Here is a 19,486-nt window from a genome sequence, read left to right as displayed (position 1 = left end):
ATTGCTCTTGTTGACTCGGTTAAAAATATCAGTTAAAATAGTTTGTAGTAATCATAAAAATCTTTGATTCTCAAATCTGGCTCCCTACCAGATACTCCTGAAAAACCTAAAACGATACAGATTCCTGTTCCTCACTTTCCAAATTCTGATTTGGTAAGTCTGGACTGGGACCCAGAGACTCTCTTGTATTTTTTCAAATTCTCCAGGTGATCGTGATAGGCAACCAGGTTTGAGAACCACTAACATGGAAAACACTCGCACAGAAAGAAGCTTTGATCTCCCCAAGCCTGCGGAATTAGAGCTAGGGTCAATCCAAGGTCAAATACCAAAAGCAAAATATTAGAATGGAAGTAATCTAATACTTAAGGTCAAGAAACAGAGTCAGGGTCCAAAAGGGAATCCAGGATCCGGGGTGGAAGCAAGTTTCATGAAACAGGAAGAGAGGTTGGAATGCCAAAGAGAAATCATAATCAGATCACGGAAGACCGTAAGGCAGAACATAGGGAGCCCTGGGATTCAGAAGTTTGGGCTTAGTCCAAATCAGGATTCAGAGAAGGCTTTACCTGTACCAGACCTGTCTGTAGAGTCACGCTTTTATGTGAATTCCTCTATTAGAAAACCAGCTCCTTTAGGGTTGAACTACCTGCTGCTGCTTCGGCTTCTCCTTCTCTTTCTCCTTTTCCTGCTTCTTTAGCATTTAGCAGTTTGCTTTAGTGTCCAGCATTAGATTGAATGATATTTACTGAGATCTCCAAAATTGAAGTTTTCCACCAGGTAATCTTATTTCAATGAAGTAACGCCGGTGTGTGTTCACATGTGCACACAGGCAAGCTCAAGTGTGTGTCTCTACATCTGCGTGTATATTTTTTGCAGAATCTTTCAAACAATTAACTGTTGCTTAAGAAGTAATATTTATTCTGTGCTATTGAACTTATAAAGAAACGTTCTAAAAATGAATTTTCAACTTTAGGTAAATTGAAAGGACAGTTATTATTTCTTGGGTAACAGTAAGACATTTATTTCTTTATAATTTGTTTTCATTCATAAAAAGGACAAAGCACAGTCCTATACTACTCCATTGAAAAAATGATAAAAAATAACTAAAAAAATCAATTCAATATTTATCAGTATCAAATAAAATTACTATCACCTTTCCTGAAATACAAAGAAACAACAGATATGTCTATATCTATATAAAGTTTAATCAAGAATCTTGCGTCTTAAGCAGATGATACATTAGTTAGTTTGACAACAGTTGAAAACTGATGGTCCCAGTCAAATTTGCACAATTGTACGAGGAAATGAAAAGCTTGAGTTATCAGTGTATGAGAGATTTTAATCTACCTTATCTCCGTCATGAATTTAAAATTAAACAACCAACCTCCAAAGTCTGTTTTCTTCTTACCTTTCAGAACCATTTCATGCAAAATCTAGCCAGGTTTGCTCTTTATTGCACTACATTAGAAAATAAAAGGCGAGCATGCATTTGGCAAAAGATTTAGTTGTCGATTATATAAAAATGCCCAACATGGGTCACATTGCAAAAGGAAAACCCCAAAGTGTAACAATGAAAACACAAACATTTGTACAGAAGTCTTACAACGTATTCGTTTCCCTAAAGTATGAAGAGATTTTGTTTCCTTTTCAAATAATTAAGTATTTTATGAAATCTGGTAATGATTTTAAGACTGTTGACATACTTCCACTGGGAAATCATCCATTTCACTTATTTTTAAAAAGTTTCATTTTATAACAAAGAGTTGAATGTAAACTAATGAAATATTTATTGATATTTTCATAATGAAAACTCTAAACATTTACACATAGATATATAGTACAAAAATTATACAAATTAAAGAAAGGGGGGATAAAGTAGTAATATTTTGCTTCCTGTAAATATTTTTTTATGAACCTATAAGGTATCCTTTCTAAAAAGATAAACTCTATCTCTAATTAGCTAGCAAGGTTGTGCTAATAAAATAGGATTACACCTCCTGAATCATCAGACATTGCACTATTTCATGAGCCAGCTAATCCTTTATTACTCCATTTCTTTCACATCCACACTCAAATACATTTGCTTGCACACCATGGAGAATGAAGAAATGTGCGTCTTCCTTTTTACAACTTATAAAAACCTAAAGCACCAACGCTTGGGAGACACCATTGGACAGACACATTACTTGTCTCCTCCTGGCCTTCCAGTACACATACTTTCAAGGTACCATTAGCAATATATTGATTTGGTATTTTTAGCCAGTTTTCAGTATTGCATTGAAGTGGAAAATGAGCTTAAAACTAAATTTAAAAAAATAAGGTATATTGTGTTTTTTTTTTCCGACCTCCAGGTGATTTCTTGAGATCTTCAATAATGCAAGGTTTTACTTAGAAATGAAGCACAAAAACAAAGATACTAGAATATTATTAGATCACGCTGATATTCACTTAACTGTCATTTATTCCTAGCTATGTAAAGACTGTCACATCTCAATTAAAAAATGGAAGCACTCTACTTTTCAAAATTCATCATCCCACGTATGAATAAATACAGCAATAGGATGATTCTCTAGATAAGAGCTGTGATTTTTGAGGTTTGAAATTGACAAGAAAAACATAAAATAACTTCAGAACATAATATCAAAGTAAAGAAAAGTCTTCATATGGTATGTTAACTTTACTACTAAACAACTAACTTAAAAGTATTACTGATTTTGAAAGCCAAATATTTAGAAAATTACTTTCTTCCAAAATAAGAATACTGATAACAAGTTCTAGAGTTGGTTTTCAATATTCAGAATCTATTAACTCATCCAGTAAAATGATTTGGTCATGGAATTTGTGTCAAAATGTTTTAGTTATACTCTATCTTTTGTTAAGACAACTCAAAATGTCATGAATGATAGGGGCCATTCAAAAATATGCAGGACCCGAAACAGAGAATATAGTACAAGAGACTGTATTACTCTTAACATTTACCACATACGATCAACATTTCAACCTCTATTATATTTCACGACTTGTTATTAAGTTTAAAGCACCTGTGTACGGTGATTTTTACTTTCACTCTACAGCCTATAGTATTGAATTGAACACTGTAACTTGTCCCATTGGATTAAATCATGCAACTGTCACAGAATCAGGTTAAGTGGTTTATAAGGCATATTGGAACGAGTTAAAAATTATTTTATATCCATTTAAAAGTTTATTCTTTTGGATGAAAGGGTTCCTGAATGCCTCAGTCATGACATGTGTTGTAAATCAGTTGGATAGTTTGTTAAAGTGTAATTTATTTGGCTTTGGGCGGAGCCACAGGAATTGGAAGGAACTGTAGTCATCATAGGGATGGAGATGTCCTCTGAGCTGGGCGGGGAACAGCAGCTGTCACACCACATTCAGATTGCCAAGTAGACAACGATGCCAAAGGCAGGCAGCAGAAAGCCGAGAAGACTTGGTGATAGGGCAGACACGCCTGCAGAGTAAACCAAAAACGTGCATATTATTTCATTGAGAATGGCACTATTTCTCATTTACCCTGCTTGGGGAAAGCCAGAGTATGCAGGCCTGAAAAACAAATGGTTCCTTAAAAAAAAACCAAATTCTCTGCACATCAGTGATTTAAAGAAAACAAAAACATTTGATCAAGAATTTCATGCATGAGAGCAAGTGGCTATTTCTATAACACGCTCCTATAAATCATTTCTGATAAAATCACAAGTGTTTATGTTTTCCTACCAGAAGGTGTTGTCAAGAAACATATGTAAATAAGCAAACAAACAAATGGAAAAAAACCCCACATATGTAAGGTGTTAAAAAATAAGATAAAAAGATATGCTAATAATGTTACCTGGGATAAAAATATCATGGGTATACCAGATAGATTTTGCAAAATTTAATATCCAATGGTTTTAAGACAGGTGCTTACACACAATGATTTCAGGAATATATTGTTGATAATAGTAAATAATCTATTCAAACTTTTATCTAAGGAAAAATTGTCCTGAGATATTATGTTATGAATTAAAATTAAATATGATGTAATGTACTATGGACTTATATTACATCTTGGGCTAATTACAGCTAGAAGGGCTCCTCTTGTGGTCAAGTTTATGGGTGCAGGTCTTGCCCACACTGGAATTCTTGAGAAAAGGCTAAAAAATGGGATCAAGAAGGCACTCTCTTCCTTTCCACTCCCCACATCTCTTAGGCTTCCTTTAACGAACACACTGCTGGAACGAATGCTGAGCCTAAAAATACAATCAACAGCTCGTAAATATAGTAGATCTGTGTCAAGTTGTAGAAGTTAATTTGAAACCTTAAAACCTTATTATCTAACATGTTAACAGTGGCCCCCAAGAGCCCTTTGGAATGTTCCTCTTATACTGGGAAGAGTCAGGGCATTTCTCTTGCATCTCGAGTCATTAAAAGCACATTCATGTTCCCCACAGGGGAAAGACGATCATATCTATTCGCACGCCGGTATCTCACTAGTGCCCTGTCAGCAGCTCTGAGTGCTGCATGGAAACATAAGAGAAGTATGATCAGAACCAGGTAATGAAATAAGCAGCACAGTGAGGGTGGAAAAGTGAAGGTAGAGCCAACAAGGGCAATATAAATGGCCCTCAAGTAGCTGCTGATAGAGCACGAATACCACTGCTGCCTAAGAACGTGAGGAAGAACAATGGTAACACCAATAGCGACTATGGAAGCTACTACTTACTGTTCTATAGGCATGAGACAGACACTCTGCTGGACTTTCATATACTTTATGACCCCAACCCAACAACCAATGATGGTGGGTCTTACTATCCTGATTTTATAGATTACATAACTCCAATTCGGGTAAGATGACTTGCTTAAAGCCAATGGCCAGTAGAGGGCAGAGCCAGGATTCCATTGCCTATCCACCAGGCTCCAAACACCAGGCTCTTTTTGGCACTTTGTGTAGACCGCTTTGGAAAAGGACCAGTTCTAGAAATGCATGAGGACACTCCACTCCACACTTACAAAGGCACAGAAAGAAAATTAATGACCTACGAGAAAGCACAGCATCTAAGTTGTTTCAAAAAGAGTCTTTGTACTCACATAGTATTTTTTCATTCTCTTTTTCTACATAGATATTTTTAAAATATGCCACAGCCCACATGTTATTTTATTCTGATAAGGTGACCAATAATAAACCTCAATCGCACAGAAAAAGATTAGTTTTCAATGTTTGACCTAAGTTAAATGATCTGTCCTGACGACTTTTGTCTGAGAATGACTGCAGGGTCTGTGCGTTGCTCTGTCCCCTGACCACAAATTACATCAGGGGCGGATACACGTTCATGTACTTGCCTGAATGTGTGGGTTGGCTCATACAAACTGTGGCTGCAGAAAGAAGTTTAGTCAATTGTGGATGCCATTTTGAAGTTTTGGTGTTAGTATGAAAACCAAACCCAATTTCATAATTTGTGGCTTCAACATCAGGATATTTGATTTATTTTAAATAAACTCTTCATGTTTATGTGTGTTATATTTAATTTCTCTAATGGCTCAAGCTTATGTAATTGTGGTCTTCATCTTCAATTCTCTTTCACATTCCAAGCCCAAATTAGAGACCTGACTGAATTACTATTTAAAGTCATTTTAAATGTGGGATCCCTATATTCTTGAAGCATTTTCAATATATATCGGTTTTATATCTAACAAAATGTATATCATAATACTGTTATCAAGTATAATGTCAGTAATTATATGGTATGCAGTAAACATATTTTGCTCTCACATATTTATTGCATGTCAAACATGAACAAGTCATCAATCTTGAATCATTTTTCCTGATCAGAACAAAGGTAACGCCTACTTAGAGTACTATATCTTTTGCATTGAGTTTTCTTGATTTTTTTTTAACCTCAACTACCCTGATTTATTATTTTCTTCAGGAAGGATTCCCACTGGAGAGAGTTATACATTGAGAAGGAAAATTCCAGTTAAAAGTTAAATAGTGCTTAACAATCTTTTCAAGTTTTATGATAAGCAGAGAACCATTCTAGTCAGTTTTTAATACAAATCTCTTTTCTGATCCTTAAATTTGGACACCAGCATCCAATCCAAATTGCTACTGCTGATGATGCCATAAGACAGAGAAGTGTCTTCTTGTGGTGTCACTTTTTGTGTTCACAGCTGTTAATATCTCTAGGTTCTGAACAACTTCAGGACAAGGAATATATCCAAATTGTATTTTCAGCTGTGTTGATAAATACCAAGTACAGTATATAGTGAGTACTTGACCCATAATGTTATAAATAATTCTTCCAGCTTTAAGCTCTGAGCCTTTTCTGATGAAGAGGAGAAGATAGGAGAGACAGCAAAAGGGTAGAAAAGGGGTTAAGTTTTAAGGAAGAAAGCAAAGGAGACCATGTGACCTGTAGTAGAACCCTTGGTATTTCTTTACATTTTATATCCTCTCTGTTGCACAATCTCTCTAACTTTTAGGGACCTGGGGAAAGGAAGAGGGTTGCCCATTCCCATTAATGCTTTTCCTCAGGAAATCATTTTTTCCCCCAATTGGAGAGATGATATTAAAAACATGTATCAGGGGTGCCTGGGTGGCTCAGTGAGTTAAGCGTCTGCCTTCAGCTCAAGTCATGATCTTCAGGTCCTGGGATGGAGCCCCGCATCAGGCTTCCTGCTCAGCAGGGAGTCTGCTTCTCTCTCTCACTCTCTCTCAAAAAAATAAAGAAAGTAAAAAAAAAAAAAAAAAAACCACCCCACATATCAAAAAGGCATTTATTGGGGTGCCTGGCTGGCTCAGTCAGTAGAGCATGTGACTCTTGATCTCAGGGTTGTGAGTTCGAGCCTCACATTAGGTGTAGAGATGACTTAAAAATAAAAATCTTTTTTTTTTTTTAAAGACACTAATTTTACTGTTCTGTCCAGAGATCCTCCAATTTATCTTTCACTCTTATAATTTTCCCTGGGCTTTGGGAAGGCAAGATGGTTGATTCCCCACTGCCTAGAGGGATGCTTAATATACACTCAGTGTATTAGGTACGTGTAAGTAGATGTTTGCTATTGAAATGTGTTGAGATCAACAGAACTCCTGGTGGGATAGCAGCAAGCTTAGAGAAGTGAAAGAGTATAATAAGTCTATCTGGGACTGAGAGTGAAAAGTCAGCTTGGATGGAAGAACAAAACCACATGTCTTTATTCAGGTTGGTGTGACAAATACAGATAATGCCAACTGTAAGCTTAACTGGAGATAAGGTTATGCCACAGCTATAAACGCTGTAACAATCCCCTCATTGAGTGGCTAGTGCTGCGTCACCAGAGATGCCCAGGGCTTTACTTGCCATCTATTACTGGGAATACTCAGTTGCTCAATCACCCTCCTTCATGATGGCCCCCAACCTTAGTTAATCCCCGCTTCTCCTCCCTCTGTCAGCCTCAGAAAGAGCAGATCCACAACTGATCACTCTTTCCCTTAAAAACCTGTCTGAAGTCTGAGCAGGAACTTGAACCTTACGTCAAGAAGGTTCTTTTTCCCACTTGAGTGGTGTTCCACAACTGCTCTGGCCTGTTTCTGGCTGCATCCAGTCAGTTACAGGGAGTCTGACTACCTATCAGACTGCAGGTTTGTGCTTGGTCTTCAGCTGTTCTGGTTTCCATAGCATGAAGAGGCAAACTTGAGGAGCAAGTCACTGTCCTGGTAGGAGCCATGAGTGTACTGGGAACAGCAGTGTGTGGCAGATAAGAGTAAGGCCTCTGGGGACGCCTGGGTGGCTCAGTGGGTTAAAGCCTCTGCCTTTGGCTCAAGTCATGATCCCAGGGTCCTGGGATCAAGCCCCACATCGGGCTCTCTTCTCCATGGACAGCCTGCTTTCTCCTCTCTCTCTGCCTGTCTCTCTGCCTACTTGTGATCTCTGTCTGTCAAATAAAAAAAAAAAAAAAAAAAAAAAGAGTAAGGCCTCTGGGGCCAAGCAAAGTCCAAATCCTGCCTCTGCCTTTCATTGGCTAGGCAATCTTGAGCATGTTATTTAATCTTTTAAAGCCTTATTTCCTTCAGCTATAAAATGAGGATAATAATATGTCTCATGGCTGTGTTCTGAGAACTGAGAGGATGCCTACCGATAGTTCTTAAGTATTTTTTAGCAGCATAACCTTTCTTTAGAAACAATCATACGTATGGGCGCCTGGGTGGCTCAGTCATTAAGAATCTGCCTTCAGGTCATGATCCCAGGGTCCTCTTCCTCTCCCCCTGCTTGCGTTCCCTCTGTTGCTGCCTCTCTCTCTCTCTCTGTGTATCAAATAAATTTTTTTTTAAAGATTTTATTTATTTATTTGACAGAGAGAGATCACAAGTAGCAGAGAGGCAGGCAGAGAGAGAGAGAGAGAGGGAAGCAGGCTCCCTGCTGAGCAGAGAGCCCGACGCGGGACTCGATCCCAGGACTCCGAGATCATGACCTGAGCCAAAGGCAGCGGCTTAACCCACTGAGCCACCCAGGTGCCCTGTATCAAATAAATTTAAAAAATCTTAAAAAAGGAAAAAAGAAACAAAAAAGAAACAATCATATGTAGAAGTTCATTACTGAAGTAGGAAAGAAAGGGATGCCTTTTTCAAAGATCTGGAATTTCAGCAGCAGTGATAATTACAAAAAGGATGAGCTAAGAAATTTAATAAACCACCATGGCTGGGTCTATGGAAGATTAGCATTTCTGACCTTATTTACTTGTACCCTCTGGAGCAGACTACCAGCTTTCCCTCCTCCACATTCATTCCTCAAGCCCGTCACTCCATACAACATGTGGGGGTCTACTTATCACAGTTTGAAAGTAGCTGCCTTATGTAAAGCAGAAAATGCATGGCTAATAGAAAACTCCTGTTTATTATTAAATTATATATATGATATATATGACATATATTATAAATATTACATTATTATATATTATTATATATAATAATTATTATATTATATTATTTATTCCTATTTTAGTAATTCATACTAAATTTGATGTTTATTTCTTGGTATTGATATCTTGCATTGTATTTTTTGAAAAGCAGATCAGTGGAAGGCAAAGCAAAACAATACAAAAAACAGGTGTCCCCTGCATATAACTTACATTTGAGACACATGTCTACTTGCTATTCCCTAATCACACACATGTCCTTTTAGAGCACAAATATCCTAGAATGTCCTTCCACCTGTCACGACTGGGCATATTGAACTTTCTTGCAGTGGTCTAGCTCAAGTGTTATCTCCTCTGTGGCACTGTAGTTTGGATCTTTGGTTTCAAGTAACAGGAGCCCAACTAAAAAGCCAGTGTCCTGCCGCTTTGGAACAACTACAACCGCAGCTGTGAACCCCTGTGTCTTCCATGTTTCTGACTTTCATCTCTTCTTCCTTTGCATATTGTCTCAAATTCTGAGACAGATTTCTCCTCAAGCTACACAAGAGCTCCAAGCTCACAGCCTTATATTCTCAAGAGCAAAAAAGATGACACCTTTTTACCCAAACTGTAGTGAGAAAACTTTCAAAGAACAATTCTTTTTTTTCTTTTTTATGGTTTGATGTGCTGGTTGTCCTAGTTAAAATATTTACATTGCATTTTTTTGTTTGTTTTTTTGTTTTTAATTAATTAATTTTTTTCCCCTCACCATAGCACATACCCTTTCCAATGTTGACCCAGCAATTGCACTACTGGGTATTTACCCTGAAGATACAAATGTAGTGATCCGAAGGGCCATGTGCACCCCAATGTTTATAGCAACATTGTCCACAATAGTCAAACTATGGAAAGAGCCTGGATGTCCTTCAACAGATGAATGGATAGAGAAGATGTGGCATATATATATATCTGTGTGTGTGTGTGTGTATATATATATCTATCTCCATCAAAAAACCGCAAATCTTGCCATTTTCAATGATGTGGGTGGAACTAGAAGGTATTGTGCTAAGCGAAATAAATCAATCAGAGAAAGACAATTATTCCATGATCTCACTGGTATGAGGAATTTGAGAATCAAGGAAAGATTCAGATTTGCATAGCCTGGGTCACATACCCTCCCCTAGACCAATTACTGTGGCTGAATTAGTGCATTTCTGTGATAGAACTAGCCAGGGAAGCAAGGAGACTTAAATGTCATATTCCTTCTGATCTCAGGAGGATTACTACTTTCCCCAGTACTGTGGGGATCGAGAAGTAAAGCAGAACCATAGAAAGCGCTATGGGGATCAAGAAGTAAGGCAGGAGTTCTGACAAAAACAATACACCTCAACTAAAAATTTCAAATGCACACCGAGTCACCAAAAGCAAAATAGAATAATCCTTATCTCCTCCACTTGTTGACTACATAATCTTTTTGTCAAAAAACATGCCAGAAGAGTAATATTCTGTCCATAATTTTGGAAAACGTGTTTTGTGGTAATGGGAAAAATATGTTTCAGGCAATTGCTCCCCTCTCTAAATTGCCTTCCTCAACTTTCACATATTTTTCTAATTGCTTGAGGCCAATCAAGATAAGAAAAGCAAGTGATCTATTTAGCTACTGAAGGCTTAAGAATCATTTATTTCTGTAAACTAGTGACAGTACAGGAGCCATTTTTATGAGTAATCATTGAAAGCCACTCAGGATAGGTGCAGCATTAGACACTGTAAGCCTGGAAGTTTTGATTTGTTTTGTTTTTGTGGGTTGGAGTACACAAATACATATGATTGTATTTACTTTAAGATCTGGAATTTCAGCAGCGGTGATAATTACGTGAAGAATGAGCTAAGAAATTTAATAAACCACTATGGCTGGGTCTATGTAAGATCACCACTTCTGACCTTAATTTATTTGTACAGGAAAACCTAGAAGGAGTTTGTCATTTTACAAATTCAATCAATCATAAGGATTTAGTCTGGTTAAGTAGCGGTGAAGTGTTTTGTTTTTGGTTAGCCTAACCAACTGGGAATTCTTCATCTATCTTTTACTAACTATACACCCTTTAGTTAACTATTTAATAGTATCTGTTTCTCCACTGGATTATCATATAAGGTTGGAAAATAATGCTTATTTTTTTTTAAATTTGTGGCAGAAATGTGTGAAAACAAAGGTTAAAGGAGGAAGAGCTGTTTCTGACTTTGAGATATGGAAATATAACTTAAAGTCTAGATGAGTTTTCTTACAAAGATAATTAACACAAAATTTAAGCAATCTAATTTTCTTGCAGGACTGAACACCTGAGCAATATGAAGCCACTGAGGCAAAAGCAAATCATTTCAAAACTTGTCTTGAACATTGATTGGGATTTTATGAAAATTTTAGTTTTGGTTGATTCATTTCTTGAAATTCCACCCTATCTTTTCTTCTTCCTCTTTCCTGATTCCCTTATCCCACCACCCCCAGACTCCCACCCTATTCTTCATCTTGTTTAAATACTATCAATAATGAGAATCTAGAATAGAGCTGAGCTATACAACTGAAATACTTATAGAGCAGGAAAGTTTTACTTGCCTGGAAACTGGCATAAAATTTGCAATAAAATGCTTGCAATTTAGTGAGGCTAATGTTAAAATTTCCTTAAGGCCATCTACCAAAATCATTTTTATAAATTCTCTAGTGCTTATTAAAATTAGAGGAGGTAGCTTTTTAGAAAGGTACTTAGTTGGATTTGCTTCAAATAGGTTTCTGGAGGAAAATGTCAAGACATGTCTCAATTTTAAATCAATTATTTAAGCATTAACTATCTGCCTTTGACAAAATGAAGTAATGGATATTTACCCCAGTTGGTTTTAAGAGTTTCTGGGAAAGAAAACGAAAGAGAAATCAGAAAATAAAACAAAACAGAATTTTTCCACATTTTTTTCATCATTTTCTTTCTTTTAGATATCTATTTTTTTATGGTATCTGTGTATATTGGCTTCCTTATTTTGCTTTAGATAATTTTATTCCTTTATGCCCCTTTGGAGTGGTAAATACTAAGTTATGTGGAGAAGGAGAAAGACAGCCTAAGGCTTACTTCTGTCAATAGCTAGTTGCATAACTTTAGGCAAAATAATATTTGGACTCAAGATGTGGCTCTGAGGTTGGTGTGATCTTTGGCTATTTTACTTACCAAGGATGTGGATTTTCCTTCTGGAAAATGATAGGGTTCAATGTTATAAGTCCTAAGGTTCCTACTATGGTCATGAGCCTATGATTCTAAGCAAACCATAATATATTTAAGAATATCAAGCAATGAGCCATAAAATTTGCAAACATATTTGACATATTTCCCCTCATTTATAATAATCAAAGTTGATATTTGTTCATAAAGACACATTAAAAGTTTGATCATGTAAGTGATAGTGGCTTTGATGGGTTTTTCAAACTCATGCAACCTACTAATCTTGCTGCTCCTACTTGTTTGGCAATTTTAAACCCAGATGCCAAGCAAAATTAGATTTTTTTTTCTTTTTTTGGCAGGGGTACATGGTTTGCTGGCAGCTTATCCTGCCAGTGTATTCTTTCCTTACTGTTGACTCTGGCCCTTTCCAAGTCAGAATGTTAGATTGCCAGGATGCATTTCCTCTTTGAGAGAGAAACACACATTTCCAATACAGCAGTGACCAATTCTTTGCTGGGAAATGCTCAAATAACCAAATAATTGTGGGGCAAGATGAGACTATGAGGATCTTTTAAATTAATTTTAAATTTTAAATTAGCTTACCTACCTCTTTAGAAATGCAAGGTGATGTTTTTGCCAGAGCACGAGACTCTGCATTAGAAAGAATTCTATTGGAGTATATTTGCCCTCAGTGCCCCATTTGAATATATTTGAATATATTTGAATTTATTTGCCCGCACAAAGTACTTAAGTGCTCAGAGTCTCCAGTTCCTTATTTGCAAAATAGGAAGTATAATACATAGCAGGGTATTTGTGCTAATTAAGCAAAAAAAAATGCTAAAAATGCATAGTAAAAGTCATCTGATAATTGTAAATTTGAAATATGAAATATAATTTGTTCATTAAAACAATTCTTTTTTCATGAATTTTTAAATTAATTAATTAATTTAGAGAGGGGGGAGGAGCAGAGGAAGAGAGAGAGAATGTCAAGCAGACTCTGTGCTGAGTGTGGAGCCAGATGTGGGTCAGATCTCATGACCTTGAGATCATGACCTGAGCTGAAATCAAGAGTCTGACGCTTAACCTACTGAGCCACCCAGGTGCCCCTCATGAATTTTTCATGAGAATATACTGAGCCTGGGGTGAGACAGAGGAGACCAAGACCTCAGTATTTCGGTCCCATTCTACCAAATGTGCAACGTGTGTATAATGGATTTCATGGGTTTATTTTTTTTCAATTTGTATAAAACCTTTAACAAATAGCATTTAAAGTCTTTATTTGTGATTAATTCACAACCAGAGTCAGCTTGTTAGATGATCTCTATGTTTGTCTTTGGAAATAGCTAAGAGAACATTCTTGCATGGGTAGCCCTGGTTTTGTGGAATGTGTTAAACTATTATAAGAATTAGTTTTTCTCAAACTTGATTAAAGTTAGAGAGACTGGGGACTTTATTTTTTTTTTTAAAGATCCATTTATTTATTTGAGAGATAAAGAGAGAGTGTGAGCATGGGGAGGGCAGAAGGAGACAGAGAGAAGAGAATCTCAAGCTGACTCCCCCGTGAGCACAGAGCAATGACCCCAAGGTCATGACCTGAGTAGAAATGAAGAGTCGGCTGCTTAACCGACTAAGCCATCCAGGTGCCCCGAGACTGGGGACTTTAAATGGCTATTTTATTTTGCCATACTCATGAAAACAAATACTAAGTTATCTCCTCCTCTGCCCTGACCTTTCCTCAATCAGTTTTTGAGATAAAAGGACAGAAAGTAGAGTCAGAAAGTGTAAGAATTTGTGTGTGCCCCTTGCCAAGGCTGATGGTTCCTCTTTAATGGTAGGCTTGGGGAACCCCTTGAGCACATACGTGGCTAAAACTTTCCAGACATTTTCAGGAGCTACAGAAACATGCCTATTGGTTTACTTACAGGGAAAGGAAGGCCCCACAGAAACACTTGCTTATTCTATAGCTCTGCCTCTTTATGCTTTTGGAAGACCAGCTAGCATTTTGGCTTATAGACAATAAAGAGTAAGAGTAAAACCTACTGGTCTATGACAGTCAATTTTCCTTAAACTTATAATTGTATCCAGTCAAAATCCAAACTAAGGGAAGCAGGCAGATATGTCTTCCCATAAAGCCCCCAGAGTTCTTCTCAGTTCCTCTTTTACATAAATTTGAGTAAGTGATCTGCTGATTTTAATACTCATGTTCAAGGTCAGGGTGAGACCAGTATTTTTTTTTTGTACGTGAGACAATGGAACCCAAAAGTCTTACTCTTATCATGTGACAGGATGTCATGACTATTTATGCACAGTGTGTCACTTTGTATAGGCATCCCTAAAATTGTGGCAAATATGACATATTTCTAGGAGAAACACATTTTCATGCCTATTTCAGTACTGGTATTTGTGCAACAAATCATTCCCCAGTTGTAGGAATGGCTAGGTATACAGTCTTTTAAATTTGCTTATAATAGCAGATCCTTCAAAAAGATGAACACTATGAGGATAACACAGAACACACTCTGTCATTTGGGGCTATGAGCCCCCAAATGGGAGTTGTGTTCAGTTTCATGTAACTCCTTTGTGGGACCCTAATTAGTAGCAGTCAGTCAAGTGGTTGGCCTGCCTGGGGATAATTTCCATTTTACCTGGCTAGTTTTATTAAAGCATAGGTGCAGATTAATTCCTATTTAAATTTTAGTTCTGCTTTTCTTTTAAATGAAATCATCTAACAACGAGGAAAACTCCAAAATTTAAATATACAGATAGTGATGATATGAGAATAAAAAGGAGATTTATTTAAAATTATTTCACTGATAGCTACATTTTCTAGATAGTCTGGCCCATAACATATCATCAACAGATAGCCATTCAAAGGATTGTTTTTATTTTTTTTATAGTTTGTTATAAGCCAACGTGGTTTGGGGAAGTTTGTAACAGGTTATTTTGCTTAATTCATAGAATACTCAGTTGAAGTATGCAATCACCATCCACATCTACAGATAATGGACCTAAGGCTCAGAATTGCCCACTTAGTAAAAGTAAAATTGGGTAGTGAACTGACACCTGATTCTAACTTCATTGCTGATTTCCCTATACCATGGATGCTTCATGACGATCTCTTACTGTGGCTAGAGAGTACAGTGATCCAGCCTCCCTAATGTAATATAATGAGCTGAGAGTTGGAGATCACCACCAATACCTAAACAGCTCCACAGCAAAAATGGTCAAGGATCCTGGTTCTCCACTGGTTTCACATGGTGATTCAGAGATACAATTACCCTGGAAGCTTTCTCAGGGTAAAACTGTGACCAACGTCTGTTTGATCTTTATTGATTCATCTTCGCTTTGGGGCTATGACAAATAAGCAACTCACCTATTTGAGTTAGTACTTCAGTATTTAAGATTTTCTGCCCTAATATGAACCTGAACTCATTTGTTGGTCCAACCTTGGGGCCTCACTGCAGGATTCAATGTCATCCATCTATCAACAAGGACTAATTGGTGCCTCTCTGTTTTCCACATGCACGTCAAGCTCTTCTAAGAAACTGTCCAAATTCATTGACTCTCTTCAACTATTACAAGGATTACAACCAGCCGAGTCTTCTCTTAGCACTTCCATAGGAGAAGCAATTCTCAGCTGTTTTAACAGTCTGAAACATACAAGGTTACTGTTACTGGCTGAGTTACTGGCTGAAACTCACCACTGATGAAAAGATTTCTGTTTGTGCTTATTTAGCTTCTCATCCAGAATATATAAAATAATTCAATCACTTTGGATGGTATCTGCATGAAATTTTCATTTTTTAAATACATTTTTCAGAATCCTTTCTCTTTCCCGAAAGCTCATTCTCAGTCTTACTTTCAAGTGCTAAACTCTGAAATTTTAAGTTCTTTTCAAATTCTTTAGGTTCAAAAAAGTGGGAGGAAAAAAGGCTTTCATCACTTCCGCAGGGAGTTTATTTTAAAAATCAGCAGAGTAGTTACTCCTTGCTAACCACTAGGAATTCTGGGAAATTCTTTAAGAAACCATTCTGTTTCTATTGAACAAGCCAAATTCTCACACAGTGAGTGGAAATTGAAATTCTTTCAACATCTGTCTGTATTCCTACCAGTAGTGCCAATTTTCTTCTAGTCATTTCATTATAAAATTTTTGGAATTATTACAGTGTTTCTTCCCTTAAGACTTGTGCCTTGTGTCTTTAAGCCTCTTGACAGCATATTTTACACAGAGGGACTTTTAGACATTGGTTGATGATATACTAATATGTTTGGAGTAACACATAATTAAGTTTCTAGGTATTGAGACAAATATTATAAAATCTAGAAATAAGTCTGAGACTTATGATTTGCTTTGAAGTAGTATGTCTTACTTGGTCTGCCCCACCTCTTGTTTACCTGACCTGTTTTTTCCATGTTCGAGTTCTTCAAAGTTTGTCACAGAACCACTTCTCTCTATATATATTCTCACTGTTCCATCATTGTCATTATTCTTATAAAATTTGCCTATCCTTCTGAATTTCTGAATTACTTAGCTCAGTCAATGATGTTGTTATGCATTTATTACTTATAATAGAAAACATAGAGTCATTTGTAAAACCCTTTTTTGCCCTCAATTTGCAATATATCAACCTGGTGACCAAGTACAATTAAATTTTATCTTCAGTACAACTCTAGAAACTCTCTGCTCCGCTCTTTCTACTGCCTCTGCCTTAGGAATTCAGGACCTCATCACTTCTTATTTAAACACAAGAAAAAGTAAAATGTGAAAAAAATAAACGCCACACATTCAATCTGCTCTTTTTTCTTAGTCTGAATATAGCCTATACTCCAACTATTTCTACCTTACCATCCTTTTTGAATGTCACATCCCAGAATGCACTGAAGAGGATACCATTTTCATGTGTTCTCAGGGCCAACATTTGTTTCCTTGGACTGGAACCCCTCTTTTAAGCCTGGAAAATTCCCACTGATATAATAAGATTCATCAAAGGCACATTCTGCTGGGCTATATTTCAAAGGTAGTTGCTCAAATGTCAGAGAAGTTATTAACTCAGGAAAATAGCCACAACAGAAACATTTGCTACATGAAAAAATGCCTAATATTTGGTTTTAAAACTTGCAATGTTTCATGTATTTAATAAAAATGGCTGAGGACAAGCTATAAAAGACATACTGTTCACTGACTATACAGCATATCTGTATAGAAAAGGTAATAAACAATAGAGACCAAGTATTTTTAAATTAACACACATAAATGGGAATTTATCAAATTTGCAAAAAGTATTCCATGGTTTGACACTCTCTAAGTTGTATAAATATACTTAAGTACATCTAGAAACTAAAAAATGAGTTGTTTAAATATAACATGGTAATTGAAAATAACATAATGTGAAGACATTATACTGTGTGAAGCAAATTATTCATGTACTAGCTTGTAGCATTCATTAGTAGCTGCTGCTGATTAAATAAAATAATTGAGTAACTGCTATGTGCTATTGTTAAGTACTATTGCATATATATCAATAGGTTGATTATAAAGACAGAAAGTTTGTTCAAATAAAGTAAGGGAGAATAACCATTTCTTTCCTTGCCAAAACAGAGACTGTCTCTGATCATAGCCTCACTGTGATTTTTCCATCTTTTGTCTAGCTTTGTCTCATGTTCTAAAAGTATATATAATCTAAAATACTAGACATTAACAGCAATTCTTAATTTATAGAAAAATGCTTACAATCAAATATGCCTTAAGCAATACTTATAATTCTGAGTTTAATATTGTCTGTAATATATATATTTTATTTTTCTTTTAATATCAATTTTGTAACTCCTGGCATTTATTATTTATAAATTATAATTTATAACTCACTTTCTTAATCTTCAATTTTAGTAAAATAAATCTTCCAGGAAGAACAGTAAAGAGATTTTAAAATAGTAAATAATTTCAAATAATCACACTATAATAAAAAAGCATCCATGGGTGCCTGGGTGGCTCAGTGGGTTAAGCCGCTGCCTTCGGCTCAGGTCATGATCTCAGGGTCTTGGGATCGAGTCCCGCGTCGGGCTCTCTGCTCAGCAGGGAGCCTGCTTCCCTCTCTCCCGCTCTCTCTGCCTGCCTCTCTGTCTACTGTGATCTCTCTCTGTCAAATAAATAAATAAAATCTTTAAAAAAATAATAAAATAAAATCAAATAAAATCAGAAGCTTAAAAAAAAAAAGGATCCTAATTTGCATTTTATTTTCTTTGAGAACACAATGTAACTTTTCCCCACGCTCAGGAAAGGGAATTAATATATAAAATTCAAATATAGAATTATTTCCTTTTTTATTTCCTTTATTTGGTCATAATATATTGATTTTTTAAAAAAATCTCTGAATATGTTTAATGGTTGGTATAGAAAACATTCCTTAAAGAATTAGAGGGTAATAAGACAATAGAGTTATTGGGGCTCTTACCTTAGTGATAAGTTATATTCACTTGAAAATTGAGCAAAAAATGATAAAAATCAGAATAAGAAAATTCTAAGTTAAATTATTATCTTATTTCTTTACCTGAACTTAAAGTTATATGAAAATGGTAGCTCAACGGATATGAGATACTATCTTTTTTGTAATGATTTTTAAGAAAGACATAAAAAATAGTATATGGCAAAAAAGATTCTGCATTTTTTGAAAAAAAAAAAAAAAAGATTTCAACCATTAAAATCATCCTCACAAAGGGCAAAGTATTAACAAAATCACAAAATAACCAGTGTTCCCAGAAATAAGCAATCTTCTAAAAGACCAACTCTGTGTTATTGGCAGAAAATATATTGAGTGTAAACAAGAGACAGAAGCTATATAAATTTTATCTGTGTAGGACTTTATTCTCTATATCAAATCCATGTTGGGTATCAGGTACCCAACATGGGTTTAGTGGGTTTAGGCAGCCACTTATAATGACTATATAAAAAGACAGAATGTCCTTTCATTTATAAAAACCAAAGCTCTCTCCAAAACCTCAGAATATATAAAGTTACTATATTACTTGAGGTATTTGGAAGAATATATATAAGAATTATGATGGCTATATATTTCATATATGGTGGCACCATTTTTCCTATTTCCAGTCTTTCTCTATTAAATTGGTTTGCCTTATGTTTTAGGTTCCTCCTTGGATCATAATTTCTTGGTAATCTTAGAATCATATTGCCAGTTCTCCAATTACCATGAAAATTATCATACTAAATATATAAGCATTGTTAATTGTATCAATTTTTCATTTTTAACATTTTCTCTAGATTTTATTTGTTATCACATTTTAGAATATTTTTATTTTTATTTATTACTTTATTTATATATTTATTTATTACTTTATTTTTTATTTATTACTTTCTACATTTAAAGAATTCTTTTTACTTTTATTTTAATCATAATGTATAT

The 19,486-nt window shown here is 35.7% G+C and overlaps 1 protein-coding gene across 2 annotated transcripts in view; it reads right to left on the bottom strand.

Moving 5' to 3' along the window:
* Nucleotides 1-1,005: 1,005 nt before the first annotated feature.
* Nucleotides 1,006-19,486, bottom strand: part of CNTN1 (contactin 1) — a gene marked incomplete at both ends in the record, with an annotated part of 164,621 nt that continues 146,140 nt past the window's right edge. For both annotated transcript variants that reach the window (XM_080811380.1, XM_080811381.1), the window contains one exon: nucleotides 1,006-3,469. In XM_080811380.1, coding sequence (XP_080667506.1) covers nucleotides 3,393-3,469 — 77 coding nt within the window. The remainder of the gene's footprint in view (nucleotides 3,470-19,486) is intronic.

Source organism: Martes martes (genome assembly GCF_963455335.1).
Source record: "Martes martes genome assembly, chromosome: 8".
Taxonomy (NCBI): domain Eukaryota; kingdom Metazoa; phylum Chordata; class Mammalia; order Carnivora; family Mustelidae; genus Martes; species Martes martes.
This window is presented reverse-complemented; position numbering and strand designations above follow the sequence as displayed.